Source organism: Athalia rosae, chromosome 1, assembly GCF_917208135.1.
Source record: "Athalia rosae chromosome 1, iyAthRosa1.1, whole genome shotgun sequence".
Lineage (NCBI taxonomy): Eukaryota > Metazoa > Arthropoda > Insecta > Hymenoptera > Athaliidae > Athalia > Athalia rosae.
In genome coordinates, this window is record NC_064026.1 from 31,006,873 (window position 1) to 31,027,746 (window position 20,874).

The window sequence follows — 20,874 nt, forward strand, 5'->3', positions numbered from 1 at the left end:
ATTGTATGAAAATCACTAATTTATGAATGAGAATCGTTAACGCATTAATTTAAGGCTTCATACTTGTGCCGTTGACTGAAGAAATACCTGAATCAACGCGTTTCAACACTTGTGCGCTATTTTACAATCACTGAAACTTCCCGCCTAGATCAAGCGCGCTGTCGCAGTCCACGGTCCAGCGTTCCCCCGTTCGATTCCAAAATTAGTATTTTAGTAAATAAAGATGGTGGCAAAGTTTAAGCCGTGTGGCATATCGCTGCTCGGAAAATGTCTGATAAAATGAGGTGGAAAATAAAGACCGGAGTGATATTGTTGGAAAATTTGAAAGGAAAAGAGACCCAGTGTTAGGGGTGTTTGTAGAAACAGTAGCCGACGTGTAAATAGTGTGTTTATTGTTGATCGATTTGTTATTTATTATTTTACTTTTTTTTTCACCAAATTTAACCAACACCGAGGAGAACTATAATAAAAGAGGATAATTTCACTCCAGAGCTCACAGTAAGGTATGAATTTTCGCTATTTATAGAAAGTTCTCGAGAACTGATTTTCGTACGTTCTCTTACCAGGATCATCGGACTGACAATCAAATATGAGTTTAATTAACGAATAACCTTATAATAAGAGATTCGAAAAACTCTTACACAAAGATCTTCACTGTTATATCTCGTATAACATACGTCCAGCTGCAGATGTACTTATAAGTGGGCGTTTTCGATTGCCCAATAAATTTCTCACAAGAAAGGCAATACTGGTCCCCCACATATCAAACAACTGCAATACCATATGCTTTATTTTCATTTATTTTCAGATACTTATTTCAAACTAACAGTTAAATAATCGACACCGTTAGAAAGGGCCTCTTCTAAATATCAACCTGCTATTTTTAACCACCAGAAACCTACATACCAAAGCTCGATGCGCGACAAGAACACACTTTAACGTATTTCACCAAGGCTTTGGAATGACAATTCAATTTTTACAACAGTCGAATACCTTATTATACCTTAAACTTTCACGCTAATAATTATTCAAACTAATTTTCAGTGCTGATCTACTTTTCATTTAACTCACGGAAGAGTTCAAGTTCAGTTACCTTTCAAATTTCCTGCACAAGCTTCTTATGAATTGAGAAAAAATCTTCATACATAAGTTGTACGAGGATATATGAGGGAACATCCGACCGCTAATTTAATTATAATTTATCGTCGTTTGTGACACCCGTACAAATTACGGGGTGAAAAATTTTCAACTGTATTAATAGAAAAGCGGAAATGATCTGCATATAGGATTTTAAAGAGCGTAGATATAAACGAGCGGTGTATCCGTGTCGTTTAATACGAACGAGACATTGCAGATGCGGTCGAAAACTATTTTAAACGTAGGATTTCCCGCCTTTAAATCTTGATAAATACGGTCTGTGCTGCTTGCAGCGTCAAATGGACTCGATAAACTCCATATACAGACTTCAATGCTGACGTAGAGAATATCCTGCGGGCGTAAAAACCGCGCCGTAGCAGTTCAGCAACAGAAATAAAGTCATAAAATGGCTCGATTAAAAACGGAAGGAACGTCTCCGTATTTCCTATTCAAGCTATCGTTCACGTCACTCGACTGACATCTCACTAGTTCCGAAAAGAACTAATAATAATAATCACAAATGATAATTACACATTTCTACTAATACCTATAAGCATTTAAAAATAAATCAGAAAACACATCTTTGCGTCAGCAAGAGAAGATCACGCGTACCCCGGTACAGCTAGTATAGTATTAGTAGTAATAGTAAAAATACACGTACTGGTCAGACCATTGGGCATGAAAAAAGAAATGTAACTTTTCACGCACGGATTGCAAAATTTGCATAAATTATTTCTGTAACATACATGTATCGAGAGCATATATTTTATGAAAATTTTAAAATACATTTATTTATCAGTGGCGAAAGATGCAGAAATATTGAAATTTTTTCTCTTCTTTTATGCCCAATCTAAATCAGTTCCAGTTATTTATTTATGATTATTGTTATTGTTATTATCACTCGAATGCTTTGCAATTGCAAAATCACGAGTCAGATAATTCTCAGAATAAAATGACCTGGTTGAATCTCCGCGCGCTCAACGAACGAAGAATAGAGAACGAAAAAATAAAAACTAATACATAGTATATAAATCGTATACCTACTAAATGCGTTAAGGCACACGTGAATCACGAGTGGATGACCGCGACGAGATCTGTCGACCTTTGTATAGAATGACGTCACCGATGGTTATCCCCTTATATTCATATCCAGCCTATCAAACCGTGTCCGAAAAAACTCGCCAGACCGTTACGAGGTCAAATGTCATTCTCACCTTGGCAAAATCATTATGCATTGTTTTCTCGTATCGCATAGCAAACTGCTTCGGCCACGGGGTGGTGTAATAATTTTAATTTCGGAAGATGTCTACGATGCATTTGTAGTGAGTTTTATTTTCATTTCAATCAAGAAACGCACCTGATGCAGATCTCTAGGTCTCTTTGAGATTACAGATTGTATGAAAAAATATTTGCACATTATTCTAGACACTGATTAGCATCGGATGACAAATTATAAACCGCCAGTTGACATTCTTATCTATATGTAAAGGAGTCTTAAGTTTGAATATTAAACATTATTGCATATACAATTTTCTGTTATCCGTTATTACCTGTGGCTGAATGTACAACCTGTGTCTTGTTCTTGTAACATGGTTATTGCAAAAGATCTTCGGATCTTACGAAATATTGACATACATGGGCCCACCATACGTTTCGATGCCGATCAGGCGATACGTAGAGCCCTTGACGATTGCATTCGATAAGTTCCCTCAAGGAATTGTGAAAGGGGATCCTAGATGTGGATGATTTACTCGTCGGTTTCGCTTCGTTTTAGGCTCGAATAACGATTTCGTTAGAATTGTGAGGCGTAAGATAACCATTAGGACGCCTGCAGGATCCTATACTGTATACTTTTCTGAGTATACTATACATACGTGTCCGCACAATCCCCAGGTCTAAAAATATATCAGTAACGCCGATTGAGTATCGAGAACGCCTTCAAAATGTGAACACGTGCGCGTCGTAAGTCGAGGCTGCCAATACTCTGGTAAAAGTGGATCGCTTCTCATGCTTGCGCGAATCATTTTGGTTATCCGTCTTACACAAGAAAAAACTCCATTTCCCCCCCCCCCCCGACATGTAAAATTTTCTTTTATCGTCACAGCGTCCGACCGTAATTGCTGCCAAATTCTCTGACGGAGGCAAGGAAAGAAGAAAAAAATTAGAGGGACGAGAAAGGGAGAGGGAAGAATTTTAATGCGGGGGAGAAAGAGAAAAAATTGAAGAAAAATGAGTAGAAAATGAAATACAAGGTAAATTTTCTAAGTATAGTCGTGGGGTTTAGGAGCGACGTAGGATACGCTAGGTATACGTATACGAAACGGAAAGATATCTTGGATCCTTATAAAAACATTCGTTCGTAGAGGGAGGAGACGGTGGCATGTATAATAAAACCAAATCGGTAAATGAAACAGAAACTCTTCTCCTCCACAACACGACGGACGAGCTCGCGCAATTCCCCGACTTCATGACTCCAAGATTTCGCGCTCCTCCACCGCGGTAGACGCCATATGCACGTTACACCGTGCCGCCCCCGAGTTGTTCACGAGACACCGAGAGGAGAAAATCGACGCCTTGACTCCTCATGAATGCAACTGCACTAAAATATGCAGACAGCATAGCGTTATGTCCACGAAATCTCGGCCTTCGTGGGCAAACACCCCCTTATAGTTTTTACACATCGTTCTCCGTACGCCCTGGAAAACGTGCAACTCTGCGGAGAAACGAATGATTAATATTTGTTTTTAATAAGTACGTATCTACTATGGATGCATGTTTCAAATTTTTTAATATTATAGTCTTCGCTATGTACTACCAGAAAAAGAAGTAGCAACTTTAAGACTGAAATTTAAATTGCGGAAGTTCTGCAGACATTGCGCAATCGTTTTATTGAATGAAATTATAGAACTTCACCCCCTGTAACACCGGCGATTCTTGAGGTATTGATTCTTTATTTACGTAATCAACGATCACTGAAGCACCTGAAACTATCATTGAAGGGTGAATAAAATCCAGAGCGGGTATTTCAATATGTAACAATTGCGTCAGCCTTGAATTTTTTGTAATAACGTGTGTAACTTGCTGTCGTTATTATTCACGTTGTTCTATTACCGCCCAATATTTTTTCTATTTCTTTTCCGCGATAAATATCATCCCCACGTTTTGAATACACGCATGGTCAAAATTGGTACGTCGTTAGATAAGCTGCAAGCGATGTTTACATCATGTACGTACAATATATTTTCGCTATCTACAACGGAAATTTATACCTTATAACAGAAAAAAGTAGCCAACCGCTTTACGAGCCAACAAATTGCAGCGATTACTACACCGAGCGGAATCAGATCCGAGCCAAATTCTCCTTAGAATTCGTATCATATCAATCCAAGCCGGCGTTTTCATGTATACTTATATTCGTTATAATATACAGAGAATTTCTTCGCACCTCATCGTCACGATTTGACTTCCTTTGAACTACCGTCTCTGATATATAATTCATAATTTACGTCACTATTTCTATACTCGCCGGTGAGTGGTTATAAGTCGCAAGAATATTTAAATAAACTCGTTAAATTATAACCCACCAACAACGATCGATGTCTTCAAATAATACGAGACATTAAATTCGGCGTAGCGATTTACTTTTATCATACAGATTTGTTCATTCTGCACAATAATTCGCATTTTGTCCGTGTCTGATGTACACGGTTGGACGACGCAGCTTTTGAGAATTATAAAATCCCGATTATGATTACTCCAAAAAATTGAGAACCCCATAAATTTTCGATGCCCGACCGTGTGATCGCATCGCGCGTGGGCTTCGGTCGCCGGACATATTTAGCCACAGATTGTGATCATGGACCTGTACTGACAAAAATTGTTCACGATTTTTGGCGGTTAAATATCCCGTTTTTGATATCGTCATCTAGCAAGGTCCGCGGGGTCCCTGGACGCTGCGCCGGTGTAGAAAAGTAGCCGGCGGGATCGGGCGACACACGGCGTCTCGACGCCAAAAATAACCCTCCGCATTCTCTCTTTTCATCTACGTTTGCCCGTTTTATACAGCACACGCGACTTTCAACGCGTCATCTTCTTCCTTCGCAGAGACAGAAACGTATTACCAATTCACCATCATGTTTTTCACCCCCTCTTTCACCCACTTCGTAGCCTGGAAAATATATAATGTTACATGTATGTGTAATATTATACAGCTCGATTTTGATTCGGAAAATTTACGCTTCAACCGTTACATATTCGCGGGATCGGATCAGCTGTGTAATAACAATTTTTTTACCATTTTCATTATTTTTTTCATGTACCTAGACTCGAACCATTCAATACCAACTTTGCCGACAAACTGAACGGATTTTCCGGATTTCATCAGATTTTATTGTACACCTATTACAACACCATATAATTCGAGGGTATTCGATAGAAGTTTTTTCTGGACCATCGTCGTTATTTTATTATTTTTATTTCTTAAACATTCGAAGAGATTCTTTTTCTGAAATTCTAGAAAATTGGCGATCATTAGTCACTCAACCGCTTCGCCAAATATCTATTCTTCTAGCTACATATATTATATCTCCCTTGTATACTTCTAGCTATTAATTTATTGCCGCTCTTGGCCCGTGTAGGTATGTTTTTCTAAACGTCACTTATACATGCAAGAGCGTCGATTGAATTACATTGTCTGGATCACCATCGAAACCCTAGGCAATTAATGATTTTTTGATACTCGTGAAAATTAACCGTGAACAAATTATCAAGTAACTTATACCGCAAAAAAATTATTTATAGCTATAATAATTGACCGGCAATTGATACTCGAACAATAGATTTCATAAGCCACCCTTAACGTACGATGAACAAAAAATGGTTGCACCTTCAAAGATCCGTTGTTATACGATCTGCTGTCTTTTGCAAGTTCTGGTATTTTATTTTATCCTTTTTATTTTAGATAAACAATAAACACCATGGTTGTCGGCGAAGCAAGCATCCACAATATAATGGGGGGGATGGAGAGCACGGGAGGGGTGCGTCTTCACAATCACAAGAGAAAATTGAAACAACGGTAAGCAGTATACATATCAAGGCGATTATTTTTGCGACGTATAAAAAGAGAGCGGGAGAAGATAAAATTTCGCTTTATACGGCGACACGTTTAAATTCAACTGACTCCTGTTTGTTGTATATAATACTGATTGATTGGTTAATTTGTTGTTGACATTTGCTCAAGTAGCTTGCATTCCGTGCCAAGATCTTTGATCGAGAATTTAAGCTGTTGGCAGAGGATCTGCCAGATGCTACTGATCTGTATGAAAATAATCATTCCGTTTAGTCGTGTGTCGATAATATACGCACTTCTATGGATTCAAGGTTTGATATAATCAAGAAACTCGGACAAGGGACGTACGGAAAAGTGCAGTTAGGAATAAATAAAGAAACTGGCCAAGAAGTTGCTATAAAAACTATTAAAAAATGTAAAATTGAAACCGAAGCAGATCTTATTAGGATACGAAGAGAAATTCAGATTATGTCGAGTGTACAACATCCGAATATTATTCACATCTATGAAGGTAATTGATTTATTAGATGGAACTTCAACCAATAAACCATTGGTGTATTGATCTCGTCACATTGATTCAATTATTGTTTGTTTATCAGTTTTTGAAAACCGGGAGAAAATGGTGCTCGTCATGGAATATGCTGCTGGCGGTGAACTCTACGATTATTTAAGCGAGCGAAAGGTGCTTTCGGAACATGAGGCGAGAAGAATATTCCGGCAGATATCTACAGCTGTTTTTTATTGCCATAAACACAAGATTTGTCACAGAGATCTTAAGCTAGAAAACATTCTCTTAGACCAAATTGGCAATGCTAAAATTGCTGACTTTGGTCTTTCCAATGTTTTTGACGAGCAGAGGCTACTGAGCACTTTTTGTGGTAGTCCGTTGTATGCTAGTCCCGAAATCGTTAAGGGAACACCTTATCATGGACCTGAGGTTGATTGTTGGAGTTTGGGAGTTCTTTTATACACTTTAGTATACGGTGCCATGCCATTTGATGGCTCAAATTTTAAAAGGCTAGTCAAACAGATTTCCCAGTCGGATTACTTCGAGCCAAAAAAGCCATCCCGTAAGTATGGAAAAATGTAAATAATGATGATTTATTATCCCAAAAACGTTTGTCGAAATCGTAAATATTTTAATTTTCACTTTTCAGCCGCCTCCCCCTTAATCAAGGATATGTTGACGGTATGTCCGACAAGGAGAGCAGATGTTGAAAAAATATGTACACATTGGTGGGTAAATGAAGGCTATGAGCAAAACTGTCTAGATATTGCGGAGGAATTAGCCGCTCAAACACCGGTGCGATTAGATCTTTTACTGTCTTTGGTGCCACAGTCAGCAAGTGCAGACAAACTAGTTGTAGGCGATCAACAATCTGCTGGTGATGCTTCCGCTAATAACGTATCTTCTGAAACTCTGGCGCCAACCAGGTGCCATTCGGTCGGCAGTTTAATGGAATTAGATCAGAATAATTCTGAAAGAAGAATAAGAGAACTTGTCGAAGAAGAACCAAATGGAGCTGTTGCTGGGGATGCTAAAAGAAAATTAGAAACTACTCCATCCATGGATGAAACTACAGCGGTTGGTGTTAAGAGAAAAGAAAGGTCCAGAAGAAAAGAGAGAAACGATGACAGAGAACCCAGACAATACAGATCTGGATCTAGGTATGGTACATTCTTTGGTAAAAATTATAATATTAATCAAGATAATTTCTGAAGTTTTTTGGATCGCTTGTGGTTATTTAATTTATACATTTTTCCAGGCATCACTCAGCCCCAATACCAAATCCTATCACGGAGGAAGCCATGGAAGTAGATCCAACAGTGATAGTAACTGTTCCTACAAGTAAAACTCTTGATATCAATCAATTAGAAGGTGCTGCAGCTTGTCTGGAACTAATTGAAGAATCAAAGGAACGAGGTCTAAGTCACGACCGAAGTAGAACACCGGTAGTGCCACAGCAGCCAACGGAAAATACTGTGCCTACAAAACCTTCTGATGACGAGGTTGTACAAACCGCCTTGGATATAAAATCAGAAAAACCTGAGACAGAAAATAGTTTAGAGCAAGAAAAGTCTCTCACGTCAAATTTGAAGAGTACAGAGAGTATGGAATCGACTCACAGTACACCAGAGAAGAAAAAAGTTTCAAAACCCAAAAAACCTATTGAAAATATTCCTCAAGATACTCAGAGTGAAAACACTGGGCTCGGATCAGTAACAAAAGTAGGAACTGATGCCAAAAATGAAGATGTTCCGAATGAAAGTCAAATTTCGCCTGCTTCGAAAATAGAGGATGCGAATAAAGATGACAAAAAGCTCATCAAAAAATTGAAGGAGAAATCTGTTTCTCTCGACTTTGAACCATCCAACGATGTGTCAGAAATGCCAGCAAGGCCAGTAGAGAGACGGCGATCGAAGATCTTTGAAACTGCAGAAAAGTTCAATCAGTTGGCTGCAGCAGCTGAAAGTGATAAGCCAAAGAAGATTTTCATTCCTGGTGTGAATGTTGGGGGTGCAAAACGGGCCTTTGAACGTAAGGCTAGTCTCTCATCAATAACTGTCCCCCAAACTGTGAAGCCGAGTGCATCTAAAGTTATAATAGAGGTACCCGCCGTCACAAAGGATGATAAAGTTCAAGAGAAAATCAGCGAAATTTCGAGTATGGAGAGTAGCGACAAAACTGATAAATATTTAAAAAGTAAACACGAGGAAGAAAAGAAACGAGCTGTAGATATTATCACAGGAGCTATTGGCAAGCCACCGGTGATGAAAAAAATGAATGGATCACCCCCCACCTCTCCACAGAGCCATAGTTCAAATAAGTTAGGGCTAAAAGTGCAAGTAGGACCCAATGACCTGAGAAATGCTACTGTGTCCATTTCTACACCTGTTGATACCAAGTTTCCATTTGAATCGAAACCAGTCTTGCAGGCTGAAGTCGTAAGTTACTCATCTAAATTCAATTATTTATCGAATGTGTTATACTCGTGTTATATGGGAGTATGTGGGTGATCGTGTATCTTCATGATCTCGTATAGTGAAAATCGTTCGATGAATAATAACGGATGGATGGTTCGTGGGTAACCATGTTCTGAAAATAGAAATTTATTATTGATCTGTAAAACACTAACAAATGTGTTATTCTCTTCTCAGGTACCAGGTGCAGCTGAATCATCAAACGTTAACAGCTCCGTCGCGGAGGAGCCAAAGAAATCCAGTAAAATGGAGATCACGCTCAAGAGTGCTACCTTGCCCCGACCGCGAAAGACCAGCAAAGCTGAAATTACGTTGGCAGGAGTCAAACCTCCAGAGAGTACAGCATTTAAATCTGAAGTAGAAGCCAAGATTGACGCCTTCCACCCACAAAAACTGAGGACACAAAGATCAGAAGTAGCTTTCCCAGTTGCAGCTGCTGTACCCCAGGCTAATAGGAGCTCGAGTCTGGAACCTGAAAATAGAATGAAGAATGTCCCGAAGGAACGAATCATACCCATTCAGGTAAATTTTCTCGCCAATGAGATTTCAATAAATATCACGACTATTGTTTCAAATCCTCATTTTATGGCCACCTAGGTTGAATCTGGGCATCAACTACCACAGCAAGGTCCATCAACACCACCACCAAAACCACCGATGCCCCAGCGTTCTATGTCACAGCGATCTGGATCTTTATCGCGACAATCTACCGTTGACTCGGACACTGACAGTGCATTAGGTTCAACGGTTGGACCAGAACCAATTCGAAAGAGCCCTCGTGAGTACATAATCCCTATCGCGGTAGAAGGTGGCGGATACGTTACACCCAGATCAGGTAGCTTGGAGCCTGAAAGTAAGACGAGTACACCAACCAGTACGACTGCACCAAGATCACGATTTGGTCGACCTAGGAGAATGAGCTCTCTACTGTCGGACGCGAGTGAAGATGAATCTCCTTTCTCTACGTTACACAGGCAAGCAATTATTAGAAACATACTAAGTTCGATTTAATTGTGGTATTCCAGAGGGTTATTGCCAATCTAGTAATTTTTATGTTTTTTCATATCTTTGCTGGGAATATTGAACAAAAACGTTATTTCATTTTACAGAGATAACGATGATCTTTTGCAACGACATATGCATCGACTAAGAAGTTCCAGGCCGACTAGACAAGCCCCCGAGCATGCGGACAGTTTGTCATCCGGGGAAGATGACGATGACGATGGCTTTGAACTTTTGACAGCGGAAAACTTGTTTTCCACACTATTATCTAGAGTTAGAAGCTTGACGCAGAGATTAAACGTAGATGACAATAGAGGCACTGGATTTCCAAGCAGCAGATTACTCGGAAGATTGGGATCTAATTCTCCACAAGGATTCTGGGGAGTTCATGAACCATTATCCAGGTAAATATTTTTATATTACTTCCTATCATCCAGAAGAAGTTGTTGATCGTTTTTCACATCTAATATTATGGTGTTCAGAACTGTGCTGGTAAGAATTCATGCAGTTAAATAGTGTTTTAACACGAGTGCTTATTTGTGCAAGCTACCAGAGTTATACCGAGACAACGACTATAAGAACGTGAGTGCAGTCAAACAATACTTAAGGGTCTGGTGAATAGTTATTTTTCATCGTAGATCGCACATTTGTTTGTTATAACACTATTATCCCTTTTATCTTCATTCCGCACAGTGCTTTTCTCACATGGTCATTGATTTATGAATTTATTTCATGAAGTAGTTTTGATTATTGTTCTGTTAATACAGGCGATTATCAGAGTCACAGTTCAGACGCTCGTTGAGTCGTGATACGGACAGATTTGGCAGAAAGGAGCCGTCAGCCCCAGGAACACCTAGCAGTACCGGTCCGCGTAACACCCCTTCCCAAGATAGCGTTTTTGAAATGGGTAGCAACACTCTTCCACGAGGTAATAGCGTGCAATAGAATTTGCGTATAGTTCACTGAGGAATAGATGTTGCTTTAACGGAATTTTTATGAAATATTTACACCTATGATATTCGAATATGACTGTCACAATGGATGAATCTTTCACATGATATAAATTTGTCGCTATAACTTTGTAAATCTGAAAGCAACCTCATATTTTCCGCGGTGAACTAGAAACGGAATAAATTTAGTATAATGACGTGTGTGATAATTAGATGGTATTTGAAAGTGGTTTAACAGAAGCTAAAATAATTTTAATTTATGGAACAATCAAATGACGATCAGTATGTTCCGAAGTAAATCTTTAAAAAAGTCAGTTAGCTCCTATTGAATCATAAAAATCATCCCATTAAATTTTCATGAAGAACTGCCAAAGGAAAGTGAAAAAAATTTAATGGGAGGTTCCTTATGCATCTCCTAGTACCTAGCTGTTGTCGAGTCGTTGATAGACAAAGCATATAATTTTGTTACTTTTACTCATTTACCTGTTATTCATCGGTTTTATCCTTCGAATACCTCTCTATTTTTTTCTTTGATTTTTGCCTTGCCATGTTTTTTTGCGATTTTTTTTTATACTAACATTGGTATAAATAGAGGATTAAATTCCAATACAGGTGGGTAGTGACAATATTAGTTCTCCGTTCTTATTACAAACAGTAGTCTCATTGAATGCTTTAAGTATATATATTATTTGTCCGTAGCGTAGAATTTTAGTTTGTGATGATTTATTTTGTCCATGTAATCTCAACGTTAGTTCGAATGGTAGTATTAGTAATTATTTTCAGCATGCTGAATTCTCGTTTACCCGTAGACGTTACAAATATGGATATTATTGTCTAACCTTGGAAAATTATTTAATACGATAAAAACTAGGAGTTCAACTTTATCTACCGTATGCTTGGACAAAAAGTAAACTCTGTCTTTTTTACTATTCACTGAATAAATATAAATTAAGATCCCCTAAATATTACCCTGTAATAAATACGAATACATACTTATTTTACCTTTTAAAAGAAAGAAATAATAAAAACGAAGTTCAAATAACTAACGGTATTCTCCCAGCTTGTAAAAAAAATCGCTAAAACAAGATACAGTCTTCGGTGACTTATGAGTTGCAGAATCTAAATAAATCCGTCTTTCACGAAATCCAAGTTCAACAAAGTTTGGTGAGACAATGATTTTTATTTGATGCTATACACCGGTGTATGATAATCGAAATGCAGTCTTACTTATTCGCCTCAGAAAATTGATTAGAGAGATGACAAACACTGCCCCTGTCCTGTCTAATATGAAACCTTGTAAGATGATGTACTGTACAGTTTCTGCCATGTTCATTGTTGATTCGTATGAACCAATAACATTAGAGGAGTTGAATCTTTTATATGACACTTTGATTTACCAAAGTTTAAAGCATGGATGCACACACCCGTATACAGAAGGACAAAAACTCTCTTCCACTTTTCCAAAAGTCTCCCATAGTAAAAGTCTTCGAAATACTCAAAGTCTATCGTCGACTCTTCAAACAGTTATTAAATTTAGTCCTTTATTTTTTGCTGGCTGATATTTGACAGACTATATTTTCGGTACGCCACAGTTTATATAGTATAATCCGCTTGTTTTTGAATGACGCAACTCCTTTTGCTTAATTATTTCATAGATCTAATAACAATGCCTTCTTCTTACTCAAAGTAGGTTTATTGTTATGGCACAGATTGTTGTTGGACAATGGCACTGAAAATACTTCACTGGTAAAAAAATACACATATTTTTCCTTGGGAGAGTTTACTTGAATCAAGCAATACACATGTCTCTGAGTGACCGTAGATTAGCTGCATACCATTATACAGAAAAATTAATTTGGCCAATTTAAGTAAAATTGAAGGCGTTGTTAGTTTGTTTTATTTTTTAGTAGCAAGTGGGTAGACTAACACACAGAGACAGGACTGAGCAACTACCGAAAATATACTCTGCAATTGTCAGCGACAGCGCTCTGTGATATAATTCATTGACAGTCTTTTATGACGGTTGTTACAGCGACCGTGCGAGTGACTCTGCGTAGGCGGGCCGACGCTAATCCCCAGTAGACAAACAAGTTAGGTACTATACTATACCTAATTTAGTAAATCTGTCCATTTGACCACATGATACCAGAACCTTGCCAATGTACCACATACACTCACCTTCGGTTTCTCAAACAACTGTTCATTTTAATAGAACATCTAGTTTAAACCGATTCCTCGATTAAAAAAAAAATATATAATGGATATCACACGCATGTTATGTATGTGCATAAGTAAACTCTAATTTCAAGTCTACTAAAAATGTTGCTATTTGGTTTTAACATTTGTTTAAGATATAAAACAAAAAATTAAATGATTCACCATGCTAATCCCCAGAAAAATATGAGCTGAAAATTTGTTCTGTTTGTAAATCCCTGTTGAGAGAAATTAATATTCATTTGTAATCTGATTTATTCTGGAGAATATTAACAGAGTCAAATATGTACATAGGTATGGTCATGTCAAAGTAGTTGTTGGAGTTGTTGTAAATGAACTATTCTATCCCCATGTGTTCTAAATTTTTATAATGTGATAAGAAGACGAAATAGTCAGATTTTATTTAATTGCAATACTTATTGAGAAATAATACAAAAGAATCAGTCAAGAAAGGTTCAAAAAATACTTTTCAGGATAAATCATGTATGAGGTCCAAACACCGTTTGTATATAAGCTAATTATTGCATCACTTTTTGAAGTAATCTTGTTATAGGAAATTTATAACGATAGTTACATAGGTGCGTAATCAAAGACAGGACGAATTGTTCTGAATCATTAATATGAACTGGCTAATACTTGTTGTGTTTTTAGAGTTTGAATAACAATGTCTTATCATTTCAATTTGCTGGCAGCATGCTTTATTAATGCTACTGAGTATTGTGCTAAACATTGATGTGGAAACACAATATGATCCACTCATCGTTTTAACATCTTGTTCACTCGATTTCGATCTCAACTATTAGTTGGCTATCGTCATTCAATATCTGTATTACTAGCATCAAAATTTCAAACTAGCATCCTTACTGTTCTACTCAAGTGTAACATCTTCATGTGAGGATACATGGAACTTTTCTTTCCAAATATCATGTATGTCTTTGATAAGTAAATAGTACTTTTGTAACGTAGTTCTCAAATAACAGAAATCTTCCATTTTTTATGCAATCATTGAATGAAATAATTGTTGTTAGTGTTAAATTTCAATGTGCAAAGATGCATACATATACATTGTTTAAGTTGCCATTATGTAATAATATTTGAAGGTAGCTAATCATGCAAAAAATTTCGAAGACATTCAACGTTATTTATTAATTTTTTGAAAGAGATTTTATAGGAGAGTTTATGTACGTACAAATAAATGAGTGTACATACTCGAAACTTAATTCCTTTTCTATATCCTCTTTGAAAATTCCATTACAGACGCTGATTTAATGTGTGATGCATGCCAATAGCAAAATTGTTATCTGAATTTTTCAGATCAAGATCACCACGAAAACACCGAAGCGGAGGTTTCGCAAATTCGGAAGCAGGCGCAAGAAACGTTAGAACAAAACTTCACACCGAGTTTAGCACGAAGATTGAGTAGACATTTTATTGAACAAACTAGGCAATCCTTGCCTAGATCTCCATCGATACCTCGTGAAAAAAATTATCAATCTCCAACTCAAAAAATGATGAATTTACTAGACGGCCCTGATGTCAAAAATCAAAATCCCAGTTCTACAACATCAGATCAAACAGAATACAGAGGAAGATCAGCTGAAAGGAACATCAAGAGATCTAATAGTTTGTTGGTACAACGAGATCCATCTGATAAACTGGAATATAGATCACCTAGACGAAGTGTCAGTCTATTTGAGGATGACGATAAATCACTTCCACCATTGCCTAGACATGTGATGACACTTGGAAGGAAATATAGAGATGCGGGTAAATCAAATACCGGTACTGTACGTAGGGATAACTTTCATAATTACAAAAATGATAAAATTCAAGAGGAAACTTTGGATGATTCGTCAAAAACTCCTAACATTAAGGTGGACCCTATCGACGAAGGATTTGAAGCAGGGCAAATTTCTGAAGGCAACTCAGGATCTGTGTCTAGTTCGAATGTTAATTACATAGATACTGCATCTAGTATATCGGCTAAATCAAGTGAAACATCACCAAATGAATCAACCTCCAATATACTGGATTACAACCATTCATACAGATCGGATCCTTCTAAAGATTTTGAGAACCGATTGCTGGCTGCAGAGAATCTCATAAAGGAGTCAAAGCTAAAGAATTTAGGCCCATCCAGTTTTGACATAAATCTCAATTCTAGTTACAGAGATATGGACAAGTGCAATAAAGAAAGTTTAGGATCTATCTCAGAAACTACAAGTGCAGAAAGGCGACGCAGTTATATTCCAAGTCTCAGAATAAGATCTGGGTCGTTAAATAGGGAACCATCTGAACATAAAGCCCATCGCAAGTCACTTTCTGGAATGCAGGATACGACTGGAGCCCGAGCTCCAACTCCTGAGAGATCTATTTTGAGCAAATTTTTCAAATCTGGTACCAGCAAAGATGTTGAAACTAAAGAGAAACATCAGAAATCTAGCGGTCCCCGCAGGATTTCGAGGTTTTTGAGACCGGATTTTTTCGATACACCACGAGAAGAAAGCCAGTACGTCAAAGATAAAGAAGCGCAGAAAGCAGCAGATAATGAACGTAGGAAATCGAGATTCAGCAAAAAAAAGAGTGAAAGTAAAGAGTTGAAAAGTGAGCAGAGTTCGGAAGAAAAACTTCCCAAAGAATTGAAAGATGAAGCGAACTCCATCACCAAAGAAAAATCAGATGTTTCTTCCAAAGATGACCACTCTGAACGAGATGTTAGCTCGATTTCAGAAGATACGAAACCTAGATTCGAAAGACAGACAACGAAAAATAGTTTTTTACATTCATTAGAGAAGAAACTTGAAAAATTCAGATCTGGTGATGATAGTTCGAAATCTATGATTAACAATGGAAATTTGATTGAACAGAAGATACGTTCATTACGCGAGCGGTCCGCACCTCCTGAGGAATGTCCATGTACAGAATCTAGTTTGATCAAAAGAGCAGTTAGCGTGGAAGACTTACCGCTTTATGATACCAGTTTACATCCTTCAAAAGGTAAAGTTAGCTCAGTCCTCGGTTTATTCAAAAATATTGATACCAAATCCAACTCCAGTGGACAACGCCCGCAGAGTATGATTTTCAGTAAATTAAGAAAAAACCCATACAAGGGTTCTCGATCTGATTCAATGGCAGATGGAGAAATCGATTCAACAAGTAAAATACCCATGAAAGTGAATAAGGCTGACTTGAAAGTATCTAAGAAAAAATCAGAAGAACCAAAATTATTGAGTAAAATTAAGTCAGAGACTAAAAAATCTCCACCGAAAGAGCTGGTGAAATCCTTTGCAAGTGTCAAGAGTTCTTCACCTGACAAAGTTATCAAGGAACCTAAGAAATCTAGTCCTGAGAAAACTACTGATAAGAGAAAGGATCCATTGGACAGTGCCGGAATTTCAAAGGCCAAGTCTCCAGAAAAACTCCAAACCAAGCAGGTGGATCAATCTGAAGCTATTGGTAATAAGAAACAAATTTCAAGTGATAATGATTCAGTTATGCTCACCATTCCTGTCGACAAATCCGCTGATAGCACAGGATCCGAGGAGAAAAAGGAAAAGTTGCGAAAAAGTGGTGTGCATTCTAACGGGCGGAATGGTTCAGTAAAAAATGTCGAAAAAGCTGAAGATTCAGAGAAAAAGGTCAAGAAAACTGTGAAAGCAAAGGACTCCAGTGAAAAAGAAGCTGGCTCCGTTGATGGCACGAAAAAGAAAAAAATTGTCAGGGTAGTAAAAAAGGTAGTGAAGAAATCGAGCGATAGCTCAGACAGTAAATCTTTAAGTGAGAGTAAAGAGAAACCCCGCAAGTCGTCAAGCAAAAAAGGATCCTCGTCCAATGAAACAAGCTCTGGTTCCCAAATATCAAATGGTATTGACAAGCCACAGGAAACGAATATCAGTAAATTGAATGCTACTAACAATGTCAAAGCTCATGTTATGAAGGATAATAAAAATGATGAAGCATTGATAAATGATAACATGAGTCACCAGTCGATTATAACAGAGAATTCCACTCATACTATCGAATCAAAAATGAAAGGCTCAGGATTGGATGGAATGGTGTCAGAAAATAGTCAACCAAGTAATTATGATCATGTAATAGAACCCAAAACTGTGGATTCCCGGTCTAATAGGAATAGTTTGAAACTAGATTTGTCAAAAATTCCTCAACACACTTTCAGAACCCCACATCTATCAAAGAAAGAATCATTACAGACTGAGCAAGCTAAACCTGACCCAAAAGTAGATACAGAATTACCAAAACTAACTCAGAGTAAAACAGCTTCGACCTCCCCTGAAGATGCAAAGAAGTTGATTCAAAATTTATCAAAAATCACCCATCACGCGAATATAACAGGAAATAAAATAGTTATTGATAAACCATTATGTGCAGAGGACATGGCTGTGCTTCGAAAAGAATTGAAAGATACTTACAACATAAGCCAGGACACAAGTACCTCCCAATCATCAAATGATATTAGTGTGTCGTGCAACAGCTCTAAATTATCTGAAAATCAAAATCAAGCCAAAGAAAGAGATCGTGCTACTACAGATGTCGTACAAGAAGATAACAGTATCACACAATATTCTGAAACGAATACAGTGGATGAAAATGGAAAGGCACAAAACATAGGAGCAGCAAAAATTAATTTGAATTTAAACCTACCCACTTTCAATCCCAATCCCATACCTCCACCAAAAGAAAGCCCTGTTGATCAGCCTGAGGATATGCTCTCTCCCATGGATGATACAGAAAGTTTTGATTCTTGGTCCATATGCTCAGCAGATATGAATCACAGCTGCAGCGAAATGCATTCGCCAACTTCTCCAACTCATTCGCCGACTTCGCGCATAGATCAGCCAGAATCAATTATTGATAGGATACGAAGAAGGAGTTTTTATTCAAGATTCAACGACCGAAAGAGAAAAACATCTCTGAATGCACCACCACCAGGAGTATCTCTTCCAGCTACTTCAACACTGCCACGAAAATTCAGTTTTAATCGACCACGAGAAAAAGAACATGATAACTTTAGCACCTACGTATCACCGACAAAAAGATACCCAGAAAAATCTTACAGCTTGTATGCTAATGATGAAATTCAACCATACAGAAGATCCCCAGTTGAGAGGGACAGATATTCTGATCTCGGACTAACATCGTCGTACATCAGTGATTTGAGACCACCAAATGAACAATATAGGAGTGGTTTGAGTTCATCTTATGATCCTCTGAGAAAGTACACGCGATCACCAACTCTGGATTCTTCCAGTGTTCGTAGAAGATATTATAGTACCGATTATGGTACAGATAATGAACTGCCGTCATACAAAAGTCCTTCATCAAGTTCCTCATTGAATGATAATTCATTTGAATCATATTCTAACAGAAATTTCAATACATTACCACGAAAGTATGGATCAACAGTATCGAATTTAGAGCCAAAGTCCGCCGATTACTACGAAGAGTTATTAGCTCCGAATAATTCGAATTATTTGTCGTCAAGAAAGACTCCCACCTTTACAGAAAATCTGAGCAATCGTGAAAATGGCTATCATAACGGAAATTTGGAATCACCAGAACATAAGGCTGAAAAATGGAAGACTGGAACAGAAACAATGGCAGGACTTAATCTGACTGAAATAGATAACGGGAGGCTCGGGGACCAAATAAGGTAATATCGAACATCCCGAGGAACATCCTGTGTTATTCACCACTCAGTAATAATTATTATGCAATTTTCTTTACAGAGACAAGAGCCAGAGTAATAACGAAATCAATAATCTGCCATCATCAAACTCTGAACCTCAGCCGAGTACATCCAATGATAAATTGATAGTCTAATTTTCAATATCCGCGGTAATTCCTAAATTATACAGAAACTCAAATATCCAATATAATAATACAAGTATTCGAACAACTTTAGATGAGAATAACATTTCTCAATAATCACTAGTAGAATAGCGATATTTTGTTACTTCTCACTTATTATAATCCCATTGTACTGATACTGAATTAGTGATTCATACAACTCACGAACACATTTTGAAGGATCTAGCAGCGTGGCGTGAAAGAGAATAATAATCCCATTTGTAGGATTGATTAGATTGTAAACGTCGAAAAAATGTAGCCTTTTTATATGATATAAGTGACAAACCTCACAACGAAAGCTCGCGTTATATCGCTGCCTCTATATTTCGTTGTTAGTCGTGATAGAAATATAATGTACGACGGTCGACAAAGCAAAGGATAGCAATATATCAATTAGATGCAAACTTGTGCACATATTTTGAAGATTAGGTACTTCTTAGTGCCATTTTATTAATCACTTGTTGAATTCGTGGCCTAAATGTGTTTATAAAACTACATTTGCCAGATTATCTCACATATTCGCCAACATTTGCCTGATTTTTATTATTCACTTGGTTCACCTCCAAGCTTTGAGTGTTTAATTTTTTTATATCTCCTGTAAAATGTATACAAGTCAATATTTATTTAAATTATTTATGCTACGTAGCAGTGTGATCTTAATAATTAAACTAGTGTTAAAGTTTTTGACGAAAGTTTATCAAAAAAATATGAGCTTTGTATATGATCTTCAGAGTATAGTTACATTACGTATGTAAAAGATTTGATCGTTAACTTGTACGTGTACATTGAATTGCATTGTGTTGTTACTTTGAGATTTTAGGCCTTTAAATATTTTCGATTTTGGGGTCAAAAATCCAAAATTTCTTTCGCGATATTTTGATGTATTCCTACGTATTTTGAGCCAAGAAATCCGAATTTGCCAACTAAATACTATAGCGATTCCTCGTTTTTTTTCTACAATCTATAAATTGTTTTATTTTGGCTCCAATGTTTATAGGAATATAAATCGGTAACTTGGCAGCTGTTGAAAAAACGAAGTTTCCCTTGTGATTCGAAAGGTTCATTGTGATAGCCGCGTAAATACCAGTCTTAAAGATTGCAATTTAATTTTTTTTTCTATACACTCGTAAAACGACTATTTGTCACACAATTTTTAAGTTATTTTCATTCATTCAATTTCATTATATGTATAATCATTGCTCACAGTCTCTTCGTGAAGATATTTTGTGTTGCTCGTATTGGAATTTTATAATACAAAACAGACGTTTCCTAGCCAACAGAATTCCCAGCACACTATAAGCATCGCGATTTTCAAATAAATTAGCTCCTTGAAATGGTAGCGTGCGGGTAAAAAATTTTTATCTTAATCAACATTACAAAGCCTAACAACTCAACATGGTGAAAGCTTGCAAGTAATTTTTGTTCAAGTTAATGAGGGTAAAAGAAAGATGAGTAAGAGTAGCGTGAAACTGTTACAGCCCCTTTTTAACTCATCCATAGTATTCTGCATGTTATGTACGTGTTTTCTATCGATATACATATTTTAAAATAAAGTGCAGATTCAAAAATAACCCGTTTTTCATTTACCCATAGAGATATACATATTGTATTTCATATTTGAATATCATTGGCTGTATGTGGAACAATAGAGTT

General features: G+C 37.2%; 1 protein-coding gene across 2 annotated transcripts; it reads left to right on the forward strand.

The window, feature by feature from the left end:
- The first annotated feature begins 121 nt into the window (after positions 1-121).
- On the forward strand, positions 122-20,792 carry LOC105684192. Of its 2 annotated transcripts, XM_012397361.3 has the most exons (13): positions 122-503; positions 6,098-6,211; positions 6,517-6,716; positions 6,805-7,275; positions 7,363-7,873; positions 7,972-9,151; positions 9,365-9,709; positions 9,785-10,161; positions 10,297-10,593; positions 10,736-10,771; positions 10,957-11,117; positions 14,668-19,024; positions 19,101-20,792. In XM_012397361.3, the coding sequence occupies exons 2-13, from the start codon at positions 6,114-6,116 to the stop codon at positions 19,192-19,194; spliced, it is 8,127 nt and encodes a 2,708-aa protein (XP_012252784.2). In that variant the 5' UTR covers positions 122-503; positions 6,098-6,113; the 3' UTR covers positions 19,195-20,792. The 2 variants fall into 2 exon arrangements, with proteins under 2 accessions (XP_012252784.2, XP_012252785.2); XM_012397362.3 differs by lacking the exon at positions 10,736-10,771 and having other exon boundaries at positions 126-503.
- Positions 20,793-20,874: the final 82 nt, after the last annotated feature.

What these genes read in the sequence shown, in the direction of transcription:
- LOC105684192 (XM_012397361.3), top strand. Translation starts at nt 6,114, where the DNA reads ATGGTTGTCGGCGAAGCAAGCATCCACAATATAATGGGGGGGATGGAG. An exon ending in TATTATTCACATCTATGAAG is followed by an intron (nt 6,717 to 6,804) that starts GTAATTGATTTA and finishes TTTGTTTATCAG; the next exon opens with TTTTTGAAAACCGGGAGAAA. An exon ending in TAGCAACACTCTTCCACGAG is followed by an intron (nt 11,118 to 14,667) that starts GTAATAGCGTGC and finishes TGAATTTTTCAG; the next exon opens with ATCAAGATCACCACGAAAAC.